Source organism: Periophthalmus magnuspinnatus, chromosome 12 (assembly GCF_009829125.3).
Source record: "Periophthalmus magnuspinnatus isolate fPerMag1 chromosome 12, fPerMag1.2.pri, whole genome shotgun sequence".
NCBI lineage: Eukaryota > Metazoa > Chordata > Actinopteri > Gobiiformes > Gobiidae > Periophthalmus > Periophthalmus magnuspinnatus.
This window is the reverse complement of record NC_047137.1, coordinates 17,273,958-17,297,936: the sequence shown is the minus strand read 5'-3', so window position 1 is coordinate 17,297,936 and position 23,979 is coordinate 17,273,958. Positions and strand designations below refer to the sequence as shown.

The window sequence follows — 23,979 nt, the reverse complement described above, 5'->3', positions numbered from 1 at the left end:
ACAGGGGACAGAGAGAGGGGGACAGGGACACCAGCTGACAGGGACAGAGGGACAGGGGGACAGGGACAGAGAGAGGGGGACAGGGCGAGACAAAGACAGAGGGACGTAAACACCAGTTGACAGGGACAGGGACAGAGACAGAGGGGGACAGGGACACAAGCTGAGATCCGTCCTCGATCACAAACATCACATTATTAGTTTTGTTTTTCTTCTGGTTAAGTTGACCCCAGTTGGGACCAGATTTTTAAAATAATAATAATAATAATAATAATAATAATAATAATAAAAAATAAATAAATAAAAGTAAAAATATATTATTATTATTATTATTATTATTATTATTATTATTATTATTATTATTATTATTATTATTATTATTATTATAAATCAAATGTAAACTTATGTTTCTGTCTTTCTGGTCCACAGCTGTTTGTTTCACCAAAGGCACCACCGCCCCCTACAGGACATTTTAAGCATCTGCAAAACATCTGCGTTTTATGTGAAGAACAAAAAGAAAATGTTTGATTTTGAGTCATTATAAATGAAGTTAAAACACAAACAAATCAAACACAGGTCCATTTAAAACATTAAAAACAGGAGCAGGTCTGATATATTTATCTTCACATTATTAAGTTTCAGTGGCTCCAGTTTCTCTCGTCCTTGAAATGTTCCATTTTTCATTAATCAAGAGCTTTTTTTTTTTTTTCCACATTTCAGCTCTAGAGTGGACAGATTTTGGACAAAGACAATAAGATCTTGTAATAAAAGGTTCTTCTCCTTTTCTCCTCCCTCTCTCTCTCCCTCTCTTTCTTCCTCTTCTTCTTTCTCCTCCTTGAAAAATATTAAATTTTTGGGGGAATCAAAATAATAAAAAGCTTTTTTCCCAGTTTCAGTTCTTGTGCGTAACTTGATTTGCAAATATCTTTTCTAAAACTTCTGCAAGACAAAATCATTTAGATATTGGTCAGAATGTTTTTTTAAATTATTTTTATCTGTTTGCCTTTATGAAACAATTAAACATTAAAGATTAAACAAACATGAACCACTAAACCAGGTCTAAACCAGGACTAAACCAGGACTAAACGAGAACTAAACCAGGACTAAACCAGGACTGAACCAGGACTAAACCAGAACTAAACCAGGACTAAACGAGAACTAAACCAGGACAAAACCAGGACTGAACCAGGACTAAACCAGAACTAAACCAGGACTAAACGAGAACTAAACCAGGACTAAACCAGAACTAACCCAGGACTAAACTAGGACTAAACCAGGACTAAACCAGGACTGAACCAGGACTAAACCAGGACTAAACCAGGACTAAACGAGAACTAAACCAGGACTAAATCAGGACTAAACCAGAACTAAACCAGGACTGAACCAGGACTAAACCAGAACTAAACCAGGACTAAATCAGGACTAAACCAGAACTAAACCAGGACTGAACCATCACTTTAGTTCTGTCCAAACAAAACTAAAAACACAGGGGACCTCTGTTTATGATGTTTCCTCATAAATGCCTCAAACACAGCGCCTCTGCTGGACGGGAGGAGTCATGACAGGTGAAAGTTTTAAATGTGCTTCACGTTTAATTCAAACGTAAACTTCATTCACATCTGCGGTTTTATAAACATAGTGGTGCGTATACATCAAACGGAACACGGATTTTTGTTCCACATTCAACTGAAATCCTGCACATTCAGTGACATTTGACACAGACACAGGCGACGTCATGGAAACGAGACGACCCCGATAAAAGAAAATATAATTAAATTTTAAAAAGCCCAAACGTAGAAACAGAAAAACAAAACAAAGGCAAAACGTGGTTGGTGTAAACAGTCGCTGTGCAAAATCATAAGAAACAGATGCATAAATGAGCAGCTGTGTTAAAGCCGCACTACGTAACTTTTCCATCGTCGGTCGTTTCCGTGGAGATGTTCTCGTTTTTCCTGTTTTGACTGTTCATTCAACTTGTTTATCTCCGTGGAAACGAGCAAATTGACACAACTTGACATAACAAAAGACGTCTGTTTTGTCCCGTTTAAATAAACAAAATAATAAATAAATAAACCAACCGGGTCAGATCTGTGGAGAGGCAAGTCCACTCACTGTAGCGATGAAAGGCTGTTTTTTTTAATTATTTTTTTTAAGCTTTAAAAAAAAACACCTGTAAATGAACACACACATTTATCGATACGCAAGTTTAACACGGAGACGCGGAACATTCCAAAGTAATAACATCTCCATGGAGACAGGATAAGTTACGTAATGCAGCTTTAAAATCCTTCTATACAAACTACGTCCAAAAGCTTGTTATTATCTGTCAGTTCAGTAAAAACACTTAAAAATTTGCCAAAAAACACCACTTTTTTCAGTCAGATTTATAAATAAAAAAATTAAAAAGATGGAAATAAAAAAAGGCCCTAAAACCAAATTAATCCAAAAATAAAACACATTTAAAAAGGCATCAAGTTACATCAGATTGCAGTCAGTTTATGGCATAGAATAAAATGCAACGTGTAAACAAAAATCATTTGGTAAACAGGAAGTAAAAGTAAAAACAGATCGGAAACATCGCACCAAAATAATTACAGACTCAACCCTGATTTGAAAAAACCCAACCACAAATATGAACATTTTAAAGAGAAAACAAACCGTCCGTCGCTCGTTTTTCTCGTGTAATCGTCAAAACGAAAAACAAAAACGACTTTCAAAGCCTTTATATAAAACTTTGGTGGTGATTTCCCTGTACGATTGTGTGATATTTGTGCGGATAAATGTGTCGCACTGATCGAATTCAAGTGGTCACGTTAAAAACCCCAGAAAAAAAAAAAAAAAAAATCACATCGGCTGTTGACCTCAGTTGGCCACGCCCACTTTTACCTTTAAACGCTCAAAAAACGGAATCCTCATAGTTTCAACGGCGAATTCGGGGAAAGTTTCGCCTCACGTAGTGTTGATTTGTGCACCGTATTTTCCGGATTATAAATCGCACTGTTTTTCATAGTTTGTCCAGGTGCGACTTATATACGAAACTATTACAATATATAATTTCACACATTTGTTACTGTCACGCCGAACCACACGAGGGCGCTCTAGGCTTATGTACCAGTATCTACTCACTGAATATTTCAACATTACATAGTTAAGTTAAACATTTTGTCTGTTTCGTGTCGTGAACAAAGATTTTCTCGCAGGATTTCAGTCTTTCTTTAAATTAAAAAACAGTCGTTATAATTTAAGACGTTTGTTTCAGTTTGAATCTAATAAAATAAAAACTAACGTGAGGCAAAGATGTGTCTATTTGAGGAATAAGACTTTGGAGTGATCTGATTAATTTAAGTTAACTAAAACTTTAAAACAGGTGTGTCCAAACTAGGGCCCGGGGGCAAAATGCAGCACTCAGACCGGCTTTTATTGGCCCTTAGCGTCCTGCTGAACCGTCCCAGTTGATCATAATCAGAACTTTTAACAGCAAATTAAACTATTTCTACCACTATAACCTCAAACATCACATTGCAGTGTGATACAGACATACAATTAATGTGTTTCAACCCTTATTATGATACAATAATAAGGGTTGAAACAGGGTTGATCACCGTCTGTCGAATGTGTTGGTCAGGACGGGCTTAACATAAACACGCCGCTTCAACCCAGTCATATTTGTTTGGTTTTGTCTTCGTAAACAACCCAAATAAAACTCATTCATTCATTCATTACGGTAATTTAAAAAACATCTGAGAAAGACTGAACAAAAACACGACCTAAAATAAAGTCGTATTCTGCTGATTACAAGCTAAAGTCGTAAAACGTGAGGCCAAAAACGGTAATCAAGCAGCGGAAAGAGAGTTTAGAGCAAATGAGAAACTTGTCTGCTGAAAAATGGAGGCGGAGTCATTTTTTGAACCTAAAAAAAGCGACTTATATACGTTTTTTTCTTTATTATTACGCATTTTTGGCAGGGGCGACTTATACTCCAGAGCGACGTATAGTCCGGAAAATACGGTAAAGTGTTGTGTGTTCTGTGGAGGCTTTGAAACATCAGCCCCCGTCCAAAATAATCCAACCCAAACGACGACGGCAACTTCCGGAATAAGGTAAATTATAGTGCAAGATTCATATTTCAAAATAAAAGCGAGTAAGCGCTGTACATATTTACAACAGATAAAATGATGTCAGTTTACATTCTAAAAGGGCAGTAAAAGCCTTTCAAATTAAAAGCCTCACGTACAGAAAGTTCTATTTACATCCATTCAGGGTTTTTTTTAAATATTTACACCAAAACGAACATTATTTTGAAGGGCACCAGGCCTAGATTCTTTCTCATAGGCACTTCATCTGTCAGTTTAAAATCACACGGGACGACAACGGGAGTTTCAAAGTGACACAGTAAAAGTAAAAGTGTTTTGGATTATGTTTTTTTACCGCTATTTTTCCGTTTTGTTTTTTTTCGTTTCAGAGTTGTCGTTGAGAGGCTCGTCGCTCTCTCCACATCGCTCTCACCTCTCTGTAGATTAACGGAGAAATGAAGACGATGCTGCTCCCTGTCTGTAAGAAAGAAAAAGAAAAAAAAAAAACACAGGGTAAGTCTAGACGCGTTGGCGGGTTTGGGATGACATCACAGTGACATCACAGCGTTTTACAGGCCGATGACGTAATGGAAGGACGTCCAATGTGTGAAGCAAGAAACGCGGAATTATGTAGGAAAGATTTTCAATAAAGAAACGGAAGGAAACTTTGAAGATTTGAATAGAAATATAAAAAAAATGTGTTATTTTACTTTTTTGTTACTCCATATTTCTTACTTCATATATTTGATGTTGTGTGTTTGTTTATTAAATGTGAAAAAGCAGTGTGTGTGTCCAAACATTTGACTGCAGTGTGTTTTTATATTTTATTATTTCAGAGTGAACTTCATTTACTTTTGTGTCACATCGAGGTCGACTCTGGAGTTTGACGTTTAAATGTGAAAGACGTCACGAGGACGACGGTTTTATTAAGATGTTTATAGTTTTTATAGTTCACATCGAGAGGGAACTGGACCGGGACTCGGGCCGGGATCTGGAATGGGACTTAGACCGGGACTCGGAGCGGGACCTAGACTGGGACCTACGCCTGCTGGGACTTAGACTGGGACTTAAACTAGGACTTGGAGCGGGACTTGGAGCGGGACTTGGAGCGGGACTTGGAGCGGGACTTGGAGCGGGACTTGGAGCGGGACTTGGAGCGGGACTTGGAGCGGGACTTGGAGCGGGACTTGGAGCGGGACTTGGAGCGGGACTTGGAGCGGGACTTAAACTAGGACTTAGACTGGGACTTGGACCGGGACCTACGCCTGCTGGGACTTAGACCGGGACTTAAACTGGTACTTAGACTAGACTGGGACTTAGACCAAAATGAACCAGGACAGAGAGAGTTCAGGATCGTTGACCTTAAAATTAAGAAAATGCAAAACAAAAGTTCTCGTTCTAGACCAAAATAATCAGTTTTAATCAAATCTACAAGTAAAAAACTCCAGCGCTCTGGAAGATTCTCACAGAAAATGTACAAGAGCAAGTCTGATGATGTTCGTAGTAACATTTTCACTAAAGTTTTCAAGACTTAGACTTAAACTTTGAGCAAAACAAAAATAAATGCACAAAATTCATAAGAAAAATCTAGAAACTGATTGGTATCATTTCTGTTGAACAAAATATGCATCACTTTAAATCAATCACTACATTTACAACAAATGAACACTTGTGAAATACTTTTACTTTTATTTGAAGTCACTACTCACCATAATAACAAAAAAGTAGAAGACGCACATCCAGCCGAGTTTACTCTCAATCAGAGACACCAGATACTGCAGAGAAAAACACACGGGTCAAATATGAAACCATATAAAAGTGTGAGTGAACTGGACCTGCACCTGTCCCACTGCGGCGCCGATGCTCCCCGTCCCGTCCACGATGCCCGTGACTGTGGCCAGAGCCTCCTGACTGCCCCGCAGAGCGTCCTGACGGCCCAGATCTGCGGAGATGGCCGAGCTGATCATGTTTGAGGGGCCCCCGGTGAAGAAACCAGTGGTGGCCAATAAAACTGCATTTATGACCTGGTTATTGGGAGAATCTGGGGAAAAAACAAAGACAAACAGTGAGATTTATGTTGAGATATTGTGCAGTACTCACGAAAACTATGGAAATCTAACTGAACGAAAAGAAATGACAGATAAAAGTGGCAGGAGTCACTTGTCGGGAAAAAAAAGCGCTGGATTAAATATTCATATCTTGATTTACAGACACAAAAGTGAAATAAAAACGGCTTAATATGAACATTTTAGACCAAAATGACGAGTCTGACGGTCTAAAAGTACTGATATTTTATTTTTTGACACTATTGCTCATTCCTGATAAGAAATACTGTACATCTTTACTTTAAACCAGCCGTATTGTGCATGTGTCTCTATGGTTCTCATCTCTGTGGATCATTTTATTATAATTTACACATTTTAAATCACAATATTCATCTAAAACGACTTAATAAAAGAAAAAAAACTGAGGTGTCCAATGGGAGCTGACGTCGTTGTAAATATCGGAGTCGTGGAGATGTCGGCGCCCCCTATGGTCACAGTGGGCGTGTCACAGTGGGCATGTCGCAGTGGGCGTGTCGCAGTGGGCGTGTCGCAGTGGGCGTGTCACAGTGGGCGTGTCACAGTGGGCGTGTCACAGTGGGCGTGTCACAGTGGACGTGTCACAGTGGGCGTGTCACAGTGGGCGTGTCACAGTGGGCGTGTCACAGTGGGCGTGTCACAGGTGGAGGTTAAACGGTGGTAGATCGTCAAAATGGCGTCTTGGAAATTTAGCGATTAAACGTTACACAAACATGAATCATTCCAAATACAACTTAAAGAGGGAAAATGAGAAGAAACGACTAGAACACATGTGTCAAACTCAAGGCCCGTGGGCCAAATGCGGCCCGCCACGACATTTTATGTGGCCCGCGACAAAGTAAATTAAAAGGTATGACTGTCTTAAAATGTCAGTTTATCCTTAGATACACAGTTAAACAGCCATTTTTTCATATCTATGCAAATCCATATACAGTATTTGTGACTTGAATACGTAATAAATGTAGAAACAGTTAATTAACAAGATAAAAACTTACTAACATTTATCTTACAGTAACATGTGGCCCTTTGAGAGCAGCCATTTTGTTGACGTGGCCCTCGGTGAAAATGAGTTTGACACCTCTGGACTAGAACATGATTAAAAAACTGAAAAGTCAATTTTTCAGAACAGGTAAAACTCACGGCTGAATCCCACTAGCGCCCCCATGGCAAAGAGCAAACTCAGAGCCAAAACCGGTGACCTCTTCCCCATGAAATCAGAAATTAGACCTTGTATCGTACCACCTGAACGACAAAACAACGACAGAAGTAGTTATGGTCAATTTTCAGAGTGACAGTAAAAAGAATAAACAGTTTAAACACAATCGCACACGTCGAGCTCACCGATAATCCCGCCCACATCGTACCACACGGACAAACGGTCAGACTCCGCCTCTTTCCAGCCAAAGTTGTTACTCAGGTAAAACGGGAGCCAAAAGAAAAATGAGTAATTGACGAGTTTTAAACACGCGTACGCCAGGGAATACTGCAACACACACAAAATATAGATTAAACTCACAAAATACGTAAAGTTTGTTGTATAAAAGTCAAGATTAACTCATGATTAAAGCCGCATTATGTCACTTTTTTTTAAGTCTCTATATATCTGACTTTTACCAAAAACATTACACAGTGCACATTTAACCAATAAATAACAAAAAAATTACAAAATGTGGAAAAAAACCCATGTAATTTCTTACAGGGAGCACCCCCGGGAGACAGAAGGCCTGACAGAAGCCGATGGGCTGAGGGTCGCGTGTCAGGGGCTCGTCGAGCTGCGAGGGGGCGTGGTCTCGCTGGGCGCACACCTCCACCTCCACCTCGTCCTCCTCGTCGCTCATCAGGGGCCTGTGGCTGTCTGAGTCCGTCTCCACCGGGTTTAAACCTGTCTCCGGCTCTGAGCTCAAACCTGAAACACAACATTATTAAAGAGGAGGCATTTACTTCTATGGGGTATTAAAGAGGAGGTATTTACTTCTATGGGGTATTAAAGAGGAGGTATTTACTTCTATGTGGTATTAAAGAGGAGGTATTTACTTCTTTTGGGGTATTAAAGAGGAGGTATTTACTTCTTTTGGGGTATTAAAGAGGAGGTATTTACTTCTTTTGGGGTATTAAAGAGGAGGTAATTACTTCTATGTGGTATTAAAGAGGAGGTATTTACTTCTATGTGGTATTAAAGAGGAGGTATTTACTTCTGTGGGGTATTAAAGAGGAGGTATTTACTTCAATGGGGTATTAAAGAGGAGGTATTTACTTCAATGGGGTATTAAAGAGGAGGTATTTACTTCAATGGGGTATTAAAGAGGAGGTATTTACTTCTGTGGGGTATTAAAGAGGAGGTATTTACTTCTACGGGGTATTAAAGAGGAGGTATTTACTTCTACGGGGTATTAAAGAGGAGGTATTTACTTCTACGGGGTATTAAAGAGGAGGTATTTACTTCTACGGGGTATTAAAGAGGAGGTATTTACTTCTACGGGGTATTAAAGAGGAGGTATTTTCTTCTATGTTGTATTAAAGAGGAGGTATTTACTTCTGTGTGGTATTAAAGAGGAGGTATTTACTTCTACGGGGTATTAAAGAGGAGGTATTTACTTCTGTGTTGTATTAAAGAGGAGGTATTTACTTCTACGGGGTATTAAAGAGGAGGTATTTACTTCTACGGGGTATTAAAGAGGAGGTATTTACTTCTGTGTTGTATTAAAGAGGAGGTATTTAGATTTTTAGATGGAAAAACAGCTGGAAACACAAATAACTGTAAATCTGTAGCTCTTTTTTAATAATATTTTTCCATTTCATAAACGTTTGGCCTCATCCTACAGTCCACTCGTTTATCGTTCACTTCAGTACGTACCCACTTCCTTTGGCGACGTGAGGAGGCCGAAGAAAACCACAATCCCACCAGCAAACTGCACCACTGAAGTCACCAGGAACGCGTACTGGACAAAAAAAACACAAAAAAATAAAAAATTAATTAAATATTTCCCCAAACTGATGGATGATAATTGATCTGGTCTGAAAATTATAATAAAAAACAAATAAAAATGGCTTTCTGTTGTTTTCTCCTAAACATAAACGACACAGATTTTGAATTACCGCCATTTAAATGTTTTGTTATTGTCAGTTAGAGCGACAGTGGCTCAGTTGGTAGAGCGTTTGTCCACTCATCTGTAGGTTAGTGGTTCAAATCCCGCTCTCAAACATCAAAACAACAAAGATAATCGCCAAATATCGTCAAAATGTGCAGGAAAAAACAACTTATTACAGGGGGGGCCCATGTGAGGCTTATTGCCCCGGGCCCCCACATTTCGGTCGACGGCCCTGCTCATCCATAATTCTTCACATCCATCTGCCGTTTTACCTCGTAGCCATACTTCAGGACGCTCGAGGCCAGAAACGCTCCCAGGATGTTTCCGACAGAAGCACAGGCGCTCCACAGCCCGAAGATGAAGCCACGACTGAAACACCAAACACTCAAGGTCAAATCTGCAGTGGTGCAACATAACGACGTAAAAGGAGTGAAGTAAAAAGGATTAAAGTAAAGTACAGATACCGGAAATGTATAGTAATGTGGATACTTTTACTTCAGTACATTTGAGGGCAGTGTCTGTACTTTCTGCTCCACTACATTTTTGAACAGGACTGAAAACTAAAAGTATTTTTTGAAATAACAGATTTAGTTTAGCACTTTTGTGTAGAAAAATGACTTTTATTAAAACATGGACCAGTATTTTAGTATTTTTTATTATCGTCTGAGACCTGCTGAAAAGACTAACGTTTATTTTTAACATAATTTGAACAAAACACAAATATACAAATAAAAACAGATGGAACGATGGATTCAATTGTTTCTGTTCAAAATTCAGCTCAAATCATCACATTTGAAGCTTCATAAAACCTCAAAATCTAAACAAAATACCTGTACTTTTTACTCTTTAAGTACATTTTTAAACAGGTACTTTAATTCTTTCACTTAAATAGAAGTTTTGATACGGTGATACTTTTATTTGAGGTTTGTTTTGTTTTTTTTGCTTTGGTGTCTTTTTTGCTTTTGGTGTCTGTTCTGCGTACAGTATTTTTTTTATTTTCTACAATCCACCGCCTTCACTTCACTGTTGAACTATTTCTATTTTAACTTTATTTAAAAAAGACCAGGAACAACACGATTTATGTTGTAATGTCATTTCCTCGTCACAAACAGACCTGGAGTTGTGTTTTTTTTGTTTCGTTCACACATGTTTAACGCACAAACAAACTGAAAACACTCCGTTCCACCTTGTGATGTCATCGTGTGGCGATACAGGAAGTGCTCCGCTGTGTTTTTAAACTCCACACGTCTTCATTTCTAGAATCATTTGGATCATTTCAGTCCTGGAGTTGCCACTTAGCTCCTTTTACCTTTAGTTTAGTTGAGATGTTCACTTTAAAACTACCACTTCATGACATCACAAGGTGGAACGCCGCATTTTGAGCTTTGGAGATGTTACAGATGAATAATAAAGAGTTACTAGTGATGGTTCGACGTGTCTGAGGCCTCGGAGAAACACTGACCTCTAGTGGACAAATTTAAGTCTCCACAAATTAAGACATTTTATTTTATGTGATATATTACGGAGCCCTGCATAGGACATTTGCGAAATATAATATTAACGCGTGGCCACAAGAGAATATCACGTTCCCACACGATATTATCTTGAGGGAACGAGTTAATTATCACTAGGGAATGACTTAATTAAGACATGTGCAGACATCCTCATCAAATGTCTTTAGCTTAAAATATAACCGTCCAAATCGAGCGTTGCTAATACGTCATTGTAGCTCATCCCCAGCATAAAATAATGTTTGATTTTGACGTCCTGTCCCGATCACATACAAGCCTCTCTTCCCTTCTTTTTACCATCCGTCCTTTTCTACCTGTACTTCTAGCACATGTGCGCCACCAAGAGGTCGTCTGCTGCACCTGCTTGTCAAAAATATGTAATAATGATTTCTATACATATATTTTCACGAGTGCACGAGATATTTAACTTAAAAAATAAAAATGCTAATAAAATATCTCGTTCCCTCGTGATAATATCGTGTGGGAACGTGATATTATCTCGTGGCCACGTGTTAATATTATTTTCGCAAATGTCCTATGCGGGGCTCCGTAGATTCCCAGTATTTTAAGGCATCTTTTTTCCACTTGTAGATGCCATCGAAAATGAAACAAACGCCAAAAGTCGCCAAAATCACCACTAACGTCACACAATACTCCTCACTACCCAACGTTTTTAAGAAATACTGGTGCATCGTTTATACTGTAGCAGTTTAGAGCAGGATATTTTCTGTGACATGTGCCTCAATTTATCGTCTTTATTTATTTATTATCGTCTTTATATGTGTAGATGTGAAAATATTCTACTTTATACTATGAACAATCGTGGCGTCTGATTAAAATAACGTATCATTGGCCTTTTGAATCAACTTTTCGGGTTTGTTTTTAACGAGGAAACGATATGATTAAAAGCTCAAGTCGATTTTGCGTAATGTTTTCGCTTTAAAATCAATATTTCCAAATAAAAGAATCAATAGAAAAGCAGTGTCCCTCCTGTTCCTCGGTCAGTTACTCGTCCCAGAGCAGACAAACACGACTCACCCGGTCTTACCAAACCAGTTTCCCATCACGGCGACGACGCAGGGCCAGACGGCGGACTGCAGCAGCCCGTTGAGCACCCACAGACCGCAGTACACGTAAACATTATAGATCTTCAGCCATTCTGTCACTGTGCCGAACACGAACTCCTAAAAATAGACGCAATTATCAGCCACCTTCTACTTTCACTGTTATCTAAACGTCAATGGCGTGTTTTGGGGTTGTAGGTCAAAGGTCAGTGCGCTCACGAGTGCAGCAACGCCACAAAAAAAACTGCGGTTAGATCTGAAATTCTCCATAAACTTGTTAAACTAATACAAGAATCTGATGCGTTTATGAACAATTTCCTGTATTTGTGGAGGTTGAAACCATAGACTGTTTATATAAATGGACATAGCTAACCCTGCTAGCTTACAGCGCCATCGACTCTGGCTCCAATTCACTTTCTCTTGAAAAACTGCTGCGCTGAGACTCGTCATTTTGGTCTTAAATGTTCGTATTAACCCGCTCTGCATGATCCTGGGGTTTTTATTTTGAGTTTATTTTTTCCTTTTTTTCCCTGTTATTTTGAGTTATTTTTTTTCTTCTCTTTTTTCTTCTTAGTTTATTTGTTTACTTTTTTCTGTTATTTTGAGTTCTTTTTTTTCTTCTCGTTTTTCTTCTTAGTTTATTTTATTTTTTTTACTTTTTTCTGTTATTTTGAGTTGGGTTTTTTTCTGTTATTTTGAGGGTTTTTTCTTCTCTTTTTTCTTCTTAGTTTATTTTTTTTACTTTTTTCTGTTATTTTGAGTTATTTTTTTTCTTCTCGTTTTTCTTCTGTTTATTTTTTTTCTTTTTTCTGTTATTTTGAGGGGTTTTTTCTTCTCGTTTTTATTCTTAGTTTATTTTTTTTACTTTTTTCTGTTATTTTGAGTTCTTTTTTTCTTCTTGTTTTTCTTCTTAGTTTATTTTTTTTACTTTTTTCTGTTATTTTGAGTTCTTTTTTTTCTTCTTGTTTTGATTCTTAGTTTTTTTTTTTACTTTTTTTTAGTTCTTTTTTTCTACTTGTTTTTATTCTTAGTTTATTTTTTTACTTTTTTCTGTTATTTTGAGTTTTTTTCTTCTCGTTTTTCTTCTCAGTTTATTATTTTTTTCTTTTTTCTGTTATTTTGAGTTCTTTTTTTTCTTCTCACTTTTCTTCTTAGTTTATTTTTTTTACTTTTTTCTGTTATTTTGAGTTTTTTTTCTGTTATTTTGAGTTGGAATTTTTTTCTGTTATTTTGAGTTTTTTTTTGTTTTTTTCAGTTTTTTTCTGTTCTTTTGAGTTATTTTTTTGGCTGATTAAATCCTTTTTTTGGCCCAATTGTACATTTCACAACACTCACCACGACAGCTGATCCGCACAAACCGACGCACAGCACGTAGCGAAGGTTTACTCTGTCTCCGATCACGCCGCTCAGGTACAAACCCTGCACGAACAAACAAAATCAAATATTAACACAGTACGATAACGGAGTAGCGCTAATAAATAGTTTAGATATTTTAATTGGACAAAAAGCAATGTTTTTGGTTTTTTTTACTGACCACAGCGTACGAAAAGAGGAAGATGGAGTCCAACGCTCCGAGGAAAAGTGTGGCCTGTTCCTCATCTGCAAACAGACGGTGATCCTCCCACGTCTAACACAAAAATAAAGTAGTATTTAAGTAAAGAACAGATACCTAAAAATACTACTTAAGTACATTTTACAGTGTGTACTTTTTCCTTTTACTTGAGTACATTTGAGAGCAGTGTCTGTACTTTCTCCAAATCAGATGAAAAATACTTCAGTCCTGTTCAAAAATGTAGTGAAGGTTTATTTTTTACCATGTTCGTGGAAACTTCCTGACTAAAGTTTTCGAGTTCGAGCTTCGGCTTTGAGCAAAACAAAAATAAATACACAAAAAATTAATGAGAAAAATGAAGAAACTGATTTGTTTTGTTACTGTTCAGCAAAATATGTCTCATTTTAAATCAATATCACGACATTTACGCTTTAACAAATGCAAATACTTTGACTTTTTACTCTTAAAGTACATTTTTAAACAGATACTTTAACACTTTTACTCAATTTTTTCACGTGATACTTTGATGTTTTTCTCAAGCCCTTGAAGACGAAAGACTTTGTGGTTTATGTGAGTTGGAGAAGTGGAAAGTGAAGCTCATTTTTTGTCGTTTTGTCCATTTTATGATGAATTTATGAAGCATTTTTTTTTGGTGAAACGTTCATTAAAGGGCTCGGGATCTTTTATATAAGACACAATAATAAAGCACCGTGTTTTCAGAACTATAAGTCGCTCTTTTTTCAAAGTTTGTCCGGGGCGCGACTTATACTCGGGCGCGACTTATACTCGGGCGCGACTTATACTCGGGCGCGACTTATACTCGGGCGCGACTTATACTCGGGCGCGACTTATACTCGGGCGCGACTTATACTCGGGCACGACTTATACTCGGGCACGACTTATACGTGAAATGTTTTTTTTCTTCTTCATTATTTTACATTTTTTTGGCTGCTGCAACTTATACTCCTGTGCGACTTATACTCCGGCGCGACTTATACTCTGGAGCGACTTATATGTGAAATATGTTTATTTTCTTCATTATATTGCACTTTTTTGGCAGGTGTGACTTATACTCCAGCGTGACTTATACTCCGGTGCGACTTATACTCCGGTGCGACTTATACTCCGGTGCGACTTATACTCTGGCGCGACTCATATTCAGGTGCGACTTATACTCTGGTGTGACTTATACTCCAGCGTGACTTATACTCCGGTGCGACATATACTCTGGCGCGACTCATATTCAGGTGCGACTTATACTCCGGCGTGACTTATATTCAGGTGCGACTTATACTCCAGAGCGACTTATACTCCGGAACAACGGTAGATTCATTAATTTACTTTAGTAACTTTTTACCTCTGTATCTGTACTTTTACTTAAGTAACAAAGCTGAGTACTTCACCCACCACTGCTAAAACATTAACGTTGTATTTCATGTTCATGTGTGTTATTTTTTTATTGATTTAAATGTAAACAGATGCAGTTTGTACCTCTGGGGGATAGAAACTGGGAGAGCTGCCATTTTGTAGCGTTGGAGTCCACTGAGCAGAGATACTGACTTTCACGTTGCTAAAAGTCTTCCTGGACGAGTGTAGCAGCACGTAACTGTAGAGCAGAAACCACAGAGACAAACGTCAAAAGATGCAGCGTGTTTGAACGCAGGTCAAAGGTCATATCACTCATTAAGGAAAACGAAAACACTCTTTCTCTACACAAAATGTTGTAATTTTCAACAGAAATAGTAGTTCTAATGTTGTTTCCTCATCACAAACGGTGTTTTTGTTTCATTCACACATGTTTAACACACAAACCCTGCAGATTTAGGCTGAAAACACACTGTTCCACCTTGTGATGTCATCATGTGGTGATACAGGAAGTGCTCCACTGTGTTTTTAAACTCCACACACCTTCATTTATAGAATCATTTGGATCATTTCAGGCTCTGGAATTGCCAATCTGTGCTGAACAAAAGGTAAAAGGAACTTGAAAAAACTACCACTTGATGACATCACAAGGTGGAACGTCGCATTTTGAGCTTTGTAGATGTTACAGACGAATAATAAAATGTTACTCAAATGTGTGTGAATGAAACAAAACACAACTCCAGGTCTGTTTTTGATGCGCTAACAGCTTTAGAACACGACTTAAAGCTCAAAAGAGTCAGTTTTGTGTCTAATTTAATACTAGTTCTTATAAAAATAAAGACCATTCTAAATAAAGAATGATTATTGTTCTATTTATTTTATTTGATTAGTGTTGATTCTCGATTTACAGACACAATAGTGAAATAAAAAACCCAGGATCATGTAGAGGGTTAATACGAACATTTAAGACCAGAATGAGTCTGACAGCAGCAGGTACAGAGAGGGGACACAGGTTTTCAATAGAAAGTGAACTGAAGCCAGAGTCGATGGCGTTCACCTGTTTAGAACGTGGCGGCTGGCAGGTTAGCTACATTTATATTCTGTTTTTAATCATCTACAGCGCAACGGAACAGAGTTTTATTTGAAGAAACGAGAAACACAACTCCGGGTCAAGTCAATTTCACGTGTGTTTACTTTAAAATCCTTCAAAGTCAATATTTACAGATAAAAAAGTATTGACTGTGACTTTACATATCTGTCAAAGGGACAACATGTCAACTTGAATGTACAGCCTGTTTCTCGTGACCTCCACAGTTTGTACAGAGTGTGCCAGTGTGTCATTATCAAATACTCAAATATTAACGATTAACTTCTGCTTTGAGACGTGAGCAGAACTTAGACCATTTCCTACTTCCTGGGGTAAAAAAGGGCCATAGTTTCGCCGCGAATACAGTGAATACTTCAAATCTGTGTGTTTTATTACAAGTTAAACTGAACCACTACAGACCTTTATTCACGCTCACGTCCTCAACACAAGTAGATTTTCAGAAACGTACAGTAAAAAGTACCGTTTAATTAATATGGGCCAATTCACCTGGAAGCTTGAGGGCCGGGAAAAACTGGTTTGAGGGCCGTTTTTGGTCCCCGGGCCTCAGTTTGAACATGCCTGGTTTAACTTAAAGCTCCTATATTACACAAAATGGACTCTTATGAGCTTTAAGTCATGTTTTAATACCGTTTCCTCCTCAAAAACAGACCAGGAGTTACGTTTTGTTTAGTCTGTCTACATCTCCAAAGCTCAAAAACGCTCTGTTCCACCTTGTGATGTCATCAAGTGGTCGTTTTCCAAGTGAACAGCTCCTTTTACCTTTAGTTCAGTCGAGATAAGCGGCAATTCCAGGAGCTGAAATGATCCGGATGATTCTATAAATGAAGGTGTGTGGAGTTTAAAAACACAGCGGAGCACTTCCTGTATCGCCACACGATGACATCACAAGGTGGAACGGAGTGTTTTCTTGAGTTTGAGAGAAGAACTCAGCCTAAATATGCAGGTTTGTTAAACATGTGTGAATGAAACAACAACAAAAAAACATTATGACGAGGAAACATTGGAACAGAGATAAGAAAACGTCGCTTTAAATCATGTGCGAGTCTTAACTTTAAATAGTCCTGACCTGACGTAACCCTTGACCTTTCACCCACATTACAAGCTCAAAAACATAGAGGTTATTCTGTAAACACTTTCACAAGACAATAGGACTGCACAGTACATCACTATCCAAAAAATCAAATCAAAAATCGCAATTTGATTTGGCTAAATCAAATCACAACGACTGGAAAAATAAAAAGACGTTGTTGTTTAGGCTTAAATTGTAGGTACAGCATGTTCTGAAACGCAGGAGCTTCTCGTATTAGTTCATGAGTTCATGTTTCAGTCTTGCCTCAAATGCTCCTGGACTTGTTTTTAAAGTGAACAGTTTATAATCTGAACAGAAACGGCCCCTGTCACATGTGTCAAACTCAAGGCCCAGGGGACAAATCCGGCCCGCCACGTCATTTTATGTGGCCCGTGAGAAGATAAATGAAAAGGCATGACTGTTATTTTAAAATAAGTCTGTGCTGCTTTAATGTTTGCACTGACAATAAACTAATGAGACTTTCCCAGCAAGTGGAACTGAGAAATATTTGCAAATAATCATCACAAAATGTTCATCAAGAGGAAAATTGTCGGTTTGGAAGGAAGAAAAGTGAAGGTGAACACAAGTTTGTGCTTTGAGGAGAAAAACTTGTATGTTTTTTTGTGTTATGAGGCGCGGTCGGTACAATCTACGTCGACATTTTGACACCAAACACGGAGCTGTAAAAGTTAGTCTACAAGAAAAACAACTGTCAAATAATTTAAAGGCTGTAAAAAGTAAAAAAAGTAATTTATTACATTTATTTTACATGATATTCGGTTCCGCCTCACATCAGAAGTGTGGATTGGATCAGGACTTTTAAAATCATGGTAAAAAAAACAGTTACTTCTGAATCAAGCCTGTGATCACCAAATGTGAAATTGTGCTGCTGCCGCCTCATCTGTTCTGTGTTATATCTGTAGATTTTGTCCGTCTTTGTCACAGTGTTTTACAAATTGCCTTCTTACCTGCACTAACTTTTAGAACATTTTACTAATAACCAAACTAACTATTTATACAAACTTTGTATTTTATGTGTGGTGGCATTTTAGGGACTGCAGTTGGAAACTCGCTGTGTGGCTAATACTGGCGCATTTACAGAAATGTTGATTAATGTGCGTTGTCCCTATTCAAATAAACTAATAAATCAATCAATAAATATATTTCTACTGAACTAAAGGTAAAATGTAGAAGCAAACTTGAAAACTACGGGTGCGACGTATATGTGAAATATGTTTTTTTTCTTCATTATTATGCCATTTTTTGCTGGTGCAACTTATACTCCGGAAAATACGGTAATATCCTCCTGAGACCCTGTGTCCTCTTCTGTGGACGACAGATTTTGGGTTGTTCAGGCCACAGTGCAAATTTTTAGAAGAACAGCAACAAGAACATGTTCAATTTTTTATATTTCTAAGAGTTTGGAATATTTATTTATTTTTTATTTTATTTATTTTTTAATTTGTTTTTATTATTTTTATTTTATATTGTATTTTATTTTTATTTTTTTTATTTTTTTATTGTATTTTAATAATTTATTTTATTTTATTTATTTATTTTTATTTAAAGGCACATGTCTGCACCTGTCAGCAGCACAAATGAGACACATTGTTCCTAGAGGCACAATTGTTTCTCATTTTGTTTTTTACACAAAATGTATGTGTTCAGGCACTTAATAGTTTTTTTATTTGCAAAAACTATTAAGAGCTCGGGTCTCAGGAGGATATACGAACTTTAAACATATATATTGCGTGACTTTTCCCATAATAGTGCAGCTCTACAACACAGAATAATCCTCATTTTGGTTACGTTCAGTCTCTTACCTAAAAAACGTGAGACAGAAGGTGGCGAGGTGGTGGTGTGTGTACTGTGACGGAGAGCCACAGCACGAGGGCGGCATCACAGGAGCGAGGCGGGACGCTGCGGGAGGACGGGGCGGAGGGAGGACGGGTCTGACGCACTAGGTCGACTGGGACATCTCCACGGCGACGGCGAAGCTGGATATAAAACGAAGATGAAGATGAGGGTTTATTAGATGACGCAGAATTAGGAGCAATTTGAGCAGTAAAGGTTGTCAAAAGTATCGAAACTAGATTCTCATTTGCGCAAGAATCGATACTGAAAAAAAAGGAGTGAGGATGTTCAGCCGCTTACTCAGTTCTGGTCAGTTTCAGAGTCGTTAGCTCTTCACTTAAAATATGAAACAGTGTCCAACAGTAATTTATATTTTGGCCAGTTAATGATTTGAATATTTCTTTTGGATCAGACGTGGACGACTGAGGGATTACACACACGTCTTTATGTAATCAGAGGCAATTACACACATTTATACACCCTTTTACAGACTTAAACACACTTGGCATTTTGCATGAAGGCACCATTTTAATGTTTATGTTTTACTGTAATGAAGCTTAAAGAAATGACGACCCTACACGTTTTTTTGTTGTTTTTTTTGACATTTTTGTAAAACTCCGATACAATTTTGAGGGTAGAAAACAAAATTATTTCTTCGTAAACTATCAAAATATATATATGTTTGTTAGGAATCCTTTTGTTTTAATTTGATTTTATTCATTTTGAGCACATGAATCAGACACACCCAAAGCACTTCTCAAAGATTTGTTCCTATAAACGCTCGAAAAGAAGTGGGAAGAAGAAAACTTATTAGATCCCACCCTTATCTTCCATTTGAACATAAATTAAATGCTTTGTTTAAACATTCTATTCAGTTGAAAAAAGGAAAAAAAGAGTTCAATTCTTTTCACTAATCATTCACTTTTGCCAAGCTTCCTTCATTATGGGCCTTTTAATATTTTTATTTTCTATATTTTAACTAAAACATCCTATCCATCCATTTTCTTCTGGTTGCAGCAGTGTAAGCAGGGACTCCCAGACTTCCCGCACCCCAGACACTTCCTCCAGCTCCTCCAGTGGGACCCCGAGGTGTCCCCAGACCGGCCCAGAGACACCGTCCCTCCAGCGTGTCCTGGGTCTGATCCTTAATTAAAACAAACAGCAGCGAAACAGAACATGGGATCATTAAGCGTCATTATCTCTCACGTATTTCGCTCTCGCACCAGCACGGCCTGAACAACCTAAGAGAGAATTTGTTATATTTTTGCCCTGGTAAATGATCACCTAAAGTTGGACAAAGGGAGCAGTGTCCTCCACAGGTAAGAGGCTGAATGGCTGGTTGTCCTCATCAATGGGGCCCCTGTAGCAGCGCCTCACTCCGCTCCAGCCGTGCATGTCGGCGCATGGCTTGGATAACTTATAATTTAATAATAATTGCGTGTATAAAAATTGCGTTTCTTGACATAGAGTTAAACTGAAGAGCATCCACGTACTGAAAATCGGTAAATACTTTATGTAAAATGGGCTGAAATCAGAATGTACATGTAAATAGTTCTTTCTTTATACTTTTTTTTTTTAATTAAAACATAAAATTTCCACATATTCACTGAAAACAGACTGGTAAAAAACAGATTTATACCTAATAAAGTATCAGTATTTCTTAATTATTCAGTACTCGCAGCGTGAGAATAAATGTGGTACTACCAGGTCTGGGACGATCGTGAAATTCGGTGTCACGATTATCACAGCTTAAATAATTGAGGTTAACGATTGTATCACGATAATTATTGTTGCTGACAGTTTAAAATGCTCTGGATGTGAATAATTACAGTTTTAATGTGATGAAAAGGTTCCATATTTAAAGTTAAACTGAAAACAGCAGTGATTTAGAAAAGATCAACAAGGAGAAGTAGGTTTTTTTTCTGCACATTCTGGAGACAAAATGGTGATTATCTTTGTTGGCGATTGTCATGATAATATAAAAGTGACACAAACTCTCTCTGTCTCTTAGTTGAGCGACTCTGGCTCCAAAGACTTGAACTTTATCTGTAAATGGATGTGCATTAGTCCTGGAAACATCTGCAGCGCCTCGTCCTGGTTTAGCCCTGGTTTAGCCCTGGTTTAGCCCTGGTTTAGCCCTGGTTTAGCCCTGGTTTAGCCCTGGTTTAGCCCTGGTTTAGCCCTGGTTTAGCCCGGGTTTAGCCCGGGTTTAGCCCGGGTTTAGCCCTGGGTTTAGCCCTGGGTTTAGCCCTGGGTTTAGCCCTGGGTTTAGCCCTGGTTTAGACCTGGTTTAGACCTGGTTTAGACCTGGTTTAGCCCTGGTTTAGCCCTGGTTTAGCCCTGGTTTAGCCCTGGTTTAGCCCTGGTTTAGACCTGGTTTAGACCTGGTTTAGACCTGGTTTAGACCTGGTTTAGACCTGGTTTAGTCCTGGTTTAGTCCTGGTTTAGTCCTGGTATAGCCCTGGTATAGCCCTGGTTTAGCCCTGGTTTAGCCCTGGTTTAGCCCTGGTTTAGCCCTGGTTTAGCCCTGATTTAGCCCTGATTTAGCCCTGATTTAGCCCTGATTTAGTCCTGATTTAGCCCTGGTTTAGTCCATGGGGGTGGATCTCTACTTCACTGTGTTTCTCCTCAAAGTTTCTCTGGGACACTTCTCTATTTGTTTGTTTTCTGTTGATTAATTTGTCTGTTTCTGTTTCATTGTTGTCATTTTTCTAACTTTCTGTTGGTTAAATCAATTCTCATGTTCATCCCTAAGAGGCAGCTGCTGTTGTGCTTTTGGACTTTACAAAAATAAACTGAACTGAACTGAAACTGAACCCTTTTTATCACAATAAACCATATTTTTTTGTGTATTTTCCATCCCTCACTATTACAAAAAGGTACTGGAGCACACATAAGGCACTACACAGGACTATTGTGGTAAACTCAGAGCATATAACCACATAAAAACGTAAAAAAGACACATAAATATCCTTAAACAGTGAATTATTTCGTTATTTCTTGCGTGTGTCTGTTTGCACATCTCTGCCACTCACACCAGGACACGACAGCATAAAACATCTCATCTAATCTCGTCTTTTCCCTGGATATTTTCGTCTTTCCTTAAAGTTTCCAAACGTTACAAGGACAAAACACAAATCAAGTTTAGTTGTAGTGAAAATAAGAGTTACCTTTGTGTTAAATCTGCTGCTCCGGGTGTTTGTGTGTTTATGTGAGCTGCTCTGTTCAACCACGTGACCTGCGCCTCTGCGTCTCTCTGCTGCCCCCCCGCAGGACAGGAGTGGAACTGCAGCGACATTTAATAAAACAACAGGTTTATGATGGAAAGGGCTAAAGCACTGAACCAGGACTAAACCAGGACTAAACCAGGACTAAACCAGGACTGAACCAGGACTAAACCAGGACTGAACCAGGACTAAACCAGGACTGAACCAGGACTAAACCAGGACTAAACCAGGACTGAACCAGGACTGAACCAGGACTGAACCAGGACTAAACCAGGACTAAACCAGGACTAAACCAGGACTAAACCAGGACTGAACCAGGACTGAACCAGGACTAAACCAGGACTAAACCAGGACTAAACCAGGACTAAACTAGAACTAAACCAGGACTAAGCCAGGACTAAACCAGGACTGAACCAGGACTAAACCAGGACTAAACCAGGACTGAACCAGGACTAAACCAGGACTAAACCAGGACTAAACTAGAACTAAACCAGGACTAAACCAGGACTAAACCAGGACTGAACCAGGGCTAAACCAGGTCTAAACCAGGACTGAACCAGGACTAAACCAGGACTAAACCAGAACTAAACCAGGACTAAACCAGGACTAAGCCAGGGCTAAATCAGGACTGAACCAGGACTGAACCAGGGCTAAACCAGGACTGAACCAGGACTGAACCAGGACTAAACCAGGACTGAACCAGGACTAAACCAGGACTAAACCAGAACTAAACCAGGACTAAACCAGGACTAAGCCAGGGCTAAATCAGGACTGAACCAGGACTAAACCAGGACTAAACCAGGACTGAACCAGGACTAAACCAGGACTAAACCAGAACTAAACCAGGACTAAACCAGGACTAAGCCAGGGCTAAATCAGGACTGAACCAGGGCTAAACCAGGACTGAACCAGGACTAAACCAGGACTAAACCAGGACTAAACATCAACATTTGACTTTTATGCAGTTAAAATGTGGAACATTCTTCCTGAAAATGTGAGACAGGTTTTTACTTCGTGTCATGATGTCTGTTTGTCCCTGTCCTCCTGTGTCCTCTCCCCCTCCCCTACCTGTCTGCCTGGAGCTGGGAGGAGCCCCTGACTCCTCCCACACGCACCTGGAGCGCATCAGCGCAATCACCGTCACCTGCTGCCGAGTATTTGAGGGCTCGGCAGAATACACTCGGATTCAGATCGTCCGCGTGTAAACGTGAATGCTCCAGTTTAAGTCTTTGTATTTTGTTACCTGTTTTCTTGCCTCTGACCGGATTTTTGCCGCTCCTCAGATGCCTGTTCTCCCGCTCGTTCCTGCTCCTGCCTCTGCGCTCCAGCTCCGGTAAAGTTCACCCTTTGTCTTCGCCTCCTGTCCCGTCTGGGTTCCCGTCCTCCGCCTTGGCTCTCACCTGTTGGATTATTCCTGCTCGGTCTCTCCTGGTCCTGTTCCTGGTCCCGTCTTGTCCCGGTTCTGGTCTGTCCTACCTTGTCCCGTCCTGCGCCCGCTCTGCCTCCTGCACTTTGCCCCCAGTTGTGACTATTAATATTGACTTTGAATCCCGCACCTTGTAAATAAAACACTGTCTGTCCCGAGATCTGCATCCTTTGGTCCGCACACCCACCGTCACGACATTTCGACGATGTTTAAATCCAACTCGCCTTTAAAGTCTTAAAAGTCATAATCTACTCTGCTGATCTGTTGTTTAATGAACTTCTGGAGACTGAGACTCTTTGGACCCTCAGGTTGTGAACGGCGGTGGAGAATAAACTGTAGAGAAAAGCAGAGTTTTTCTGGGAGGACAAAAACGTATCAAAAGGACGACACCTGGAGGACATGAGTGGTATTACACGAACACGGCTGAAAAACCCCAAAGATGAAAATCAGAGTTCACTGCAGCTGTGACTCGTTATTAAACCAGGAACAGGCTGAATTTAAACTAAGAATAACTTTACATCACACATAAGGTCAAAGCACGAGCAGTAGAGGGAGTTTAAAGA

The 23,979-nt window shown here is 39.0% G+C and overlaps 1 protein-coding gene across 1 annotated transcript; it reads right to left on the bottom strand.

The window, feature by feature from the left end:
- Positions 1-1,573: 1,573 nt before the first annotated feature.
- Positions 1,574-23,726, bottom strand: slc37a3 (solute carrier family 37 member 3). The gene is made up of 15 exons (XM_033976312.2): positions 23,234-23,726; positions 21,934-22,049; positions 18,733-18,906; positions 14,859-14,973; positions 13,350-13,442; positions 13,151-13,234; positions 11,790-11,935; positions 9,513-9,609; positions 9,006-9,090; positions 7,849-8,057; positions 7,493-7,634; positions 7,292-7,393; positions 5,912-6,111; positions 5,780-5,845; positions 1,574-4,548 (listed from the first exon to the last, which is right to left on the bottom strand). Exons 3-15 carry the CDS (start codon positions 18,807-18,809, stop codon positions 4,456-4,458), a joined length of 1,509 nt encoding a protein of 502 aa, XP_033832203.1. The 5' UTR covers positions 18,810-18,906; positions 21,934-22,049; positions 23,234-23,726; the 3' UTR covers positions 1,574-4,455.
- Positions 23,727-23,979: the final 253 nt, after the last annotated feature.

Coding starts and splice junctions, on each gene's coding strand:
- slc37a3 (XM_033976312.2), bottom strand. CDS start 18,809: ATGCCGCCCTCGTGCTGTGGCTCTCCGTCACAGTACACACACCACCAC. Junction 11,936..13,150: donor TGTGCGGATCAGCTGTCGTG/GTGAGTGTTGTG, acceptor GTCTATTTTTAG/GAGTTCGTGTTCGGCACAGT. Junction 8,058..9,005: donor CACGTCGCCAAAGGAAGTGG/GTACGTACTGAA, acceptor GTTGTGTTTCAG/GTTTGAGCTCAGAGCCGGAG.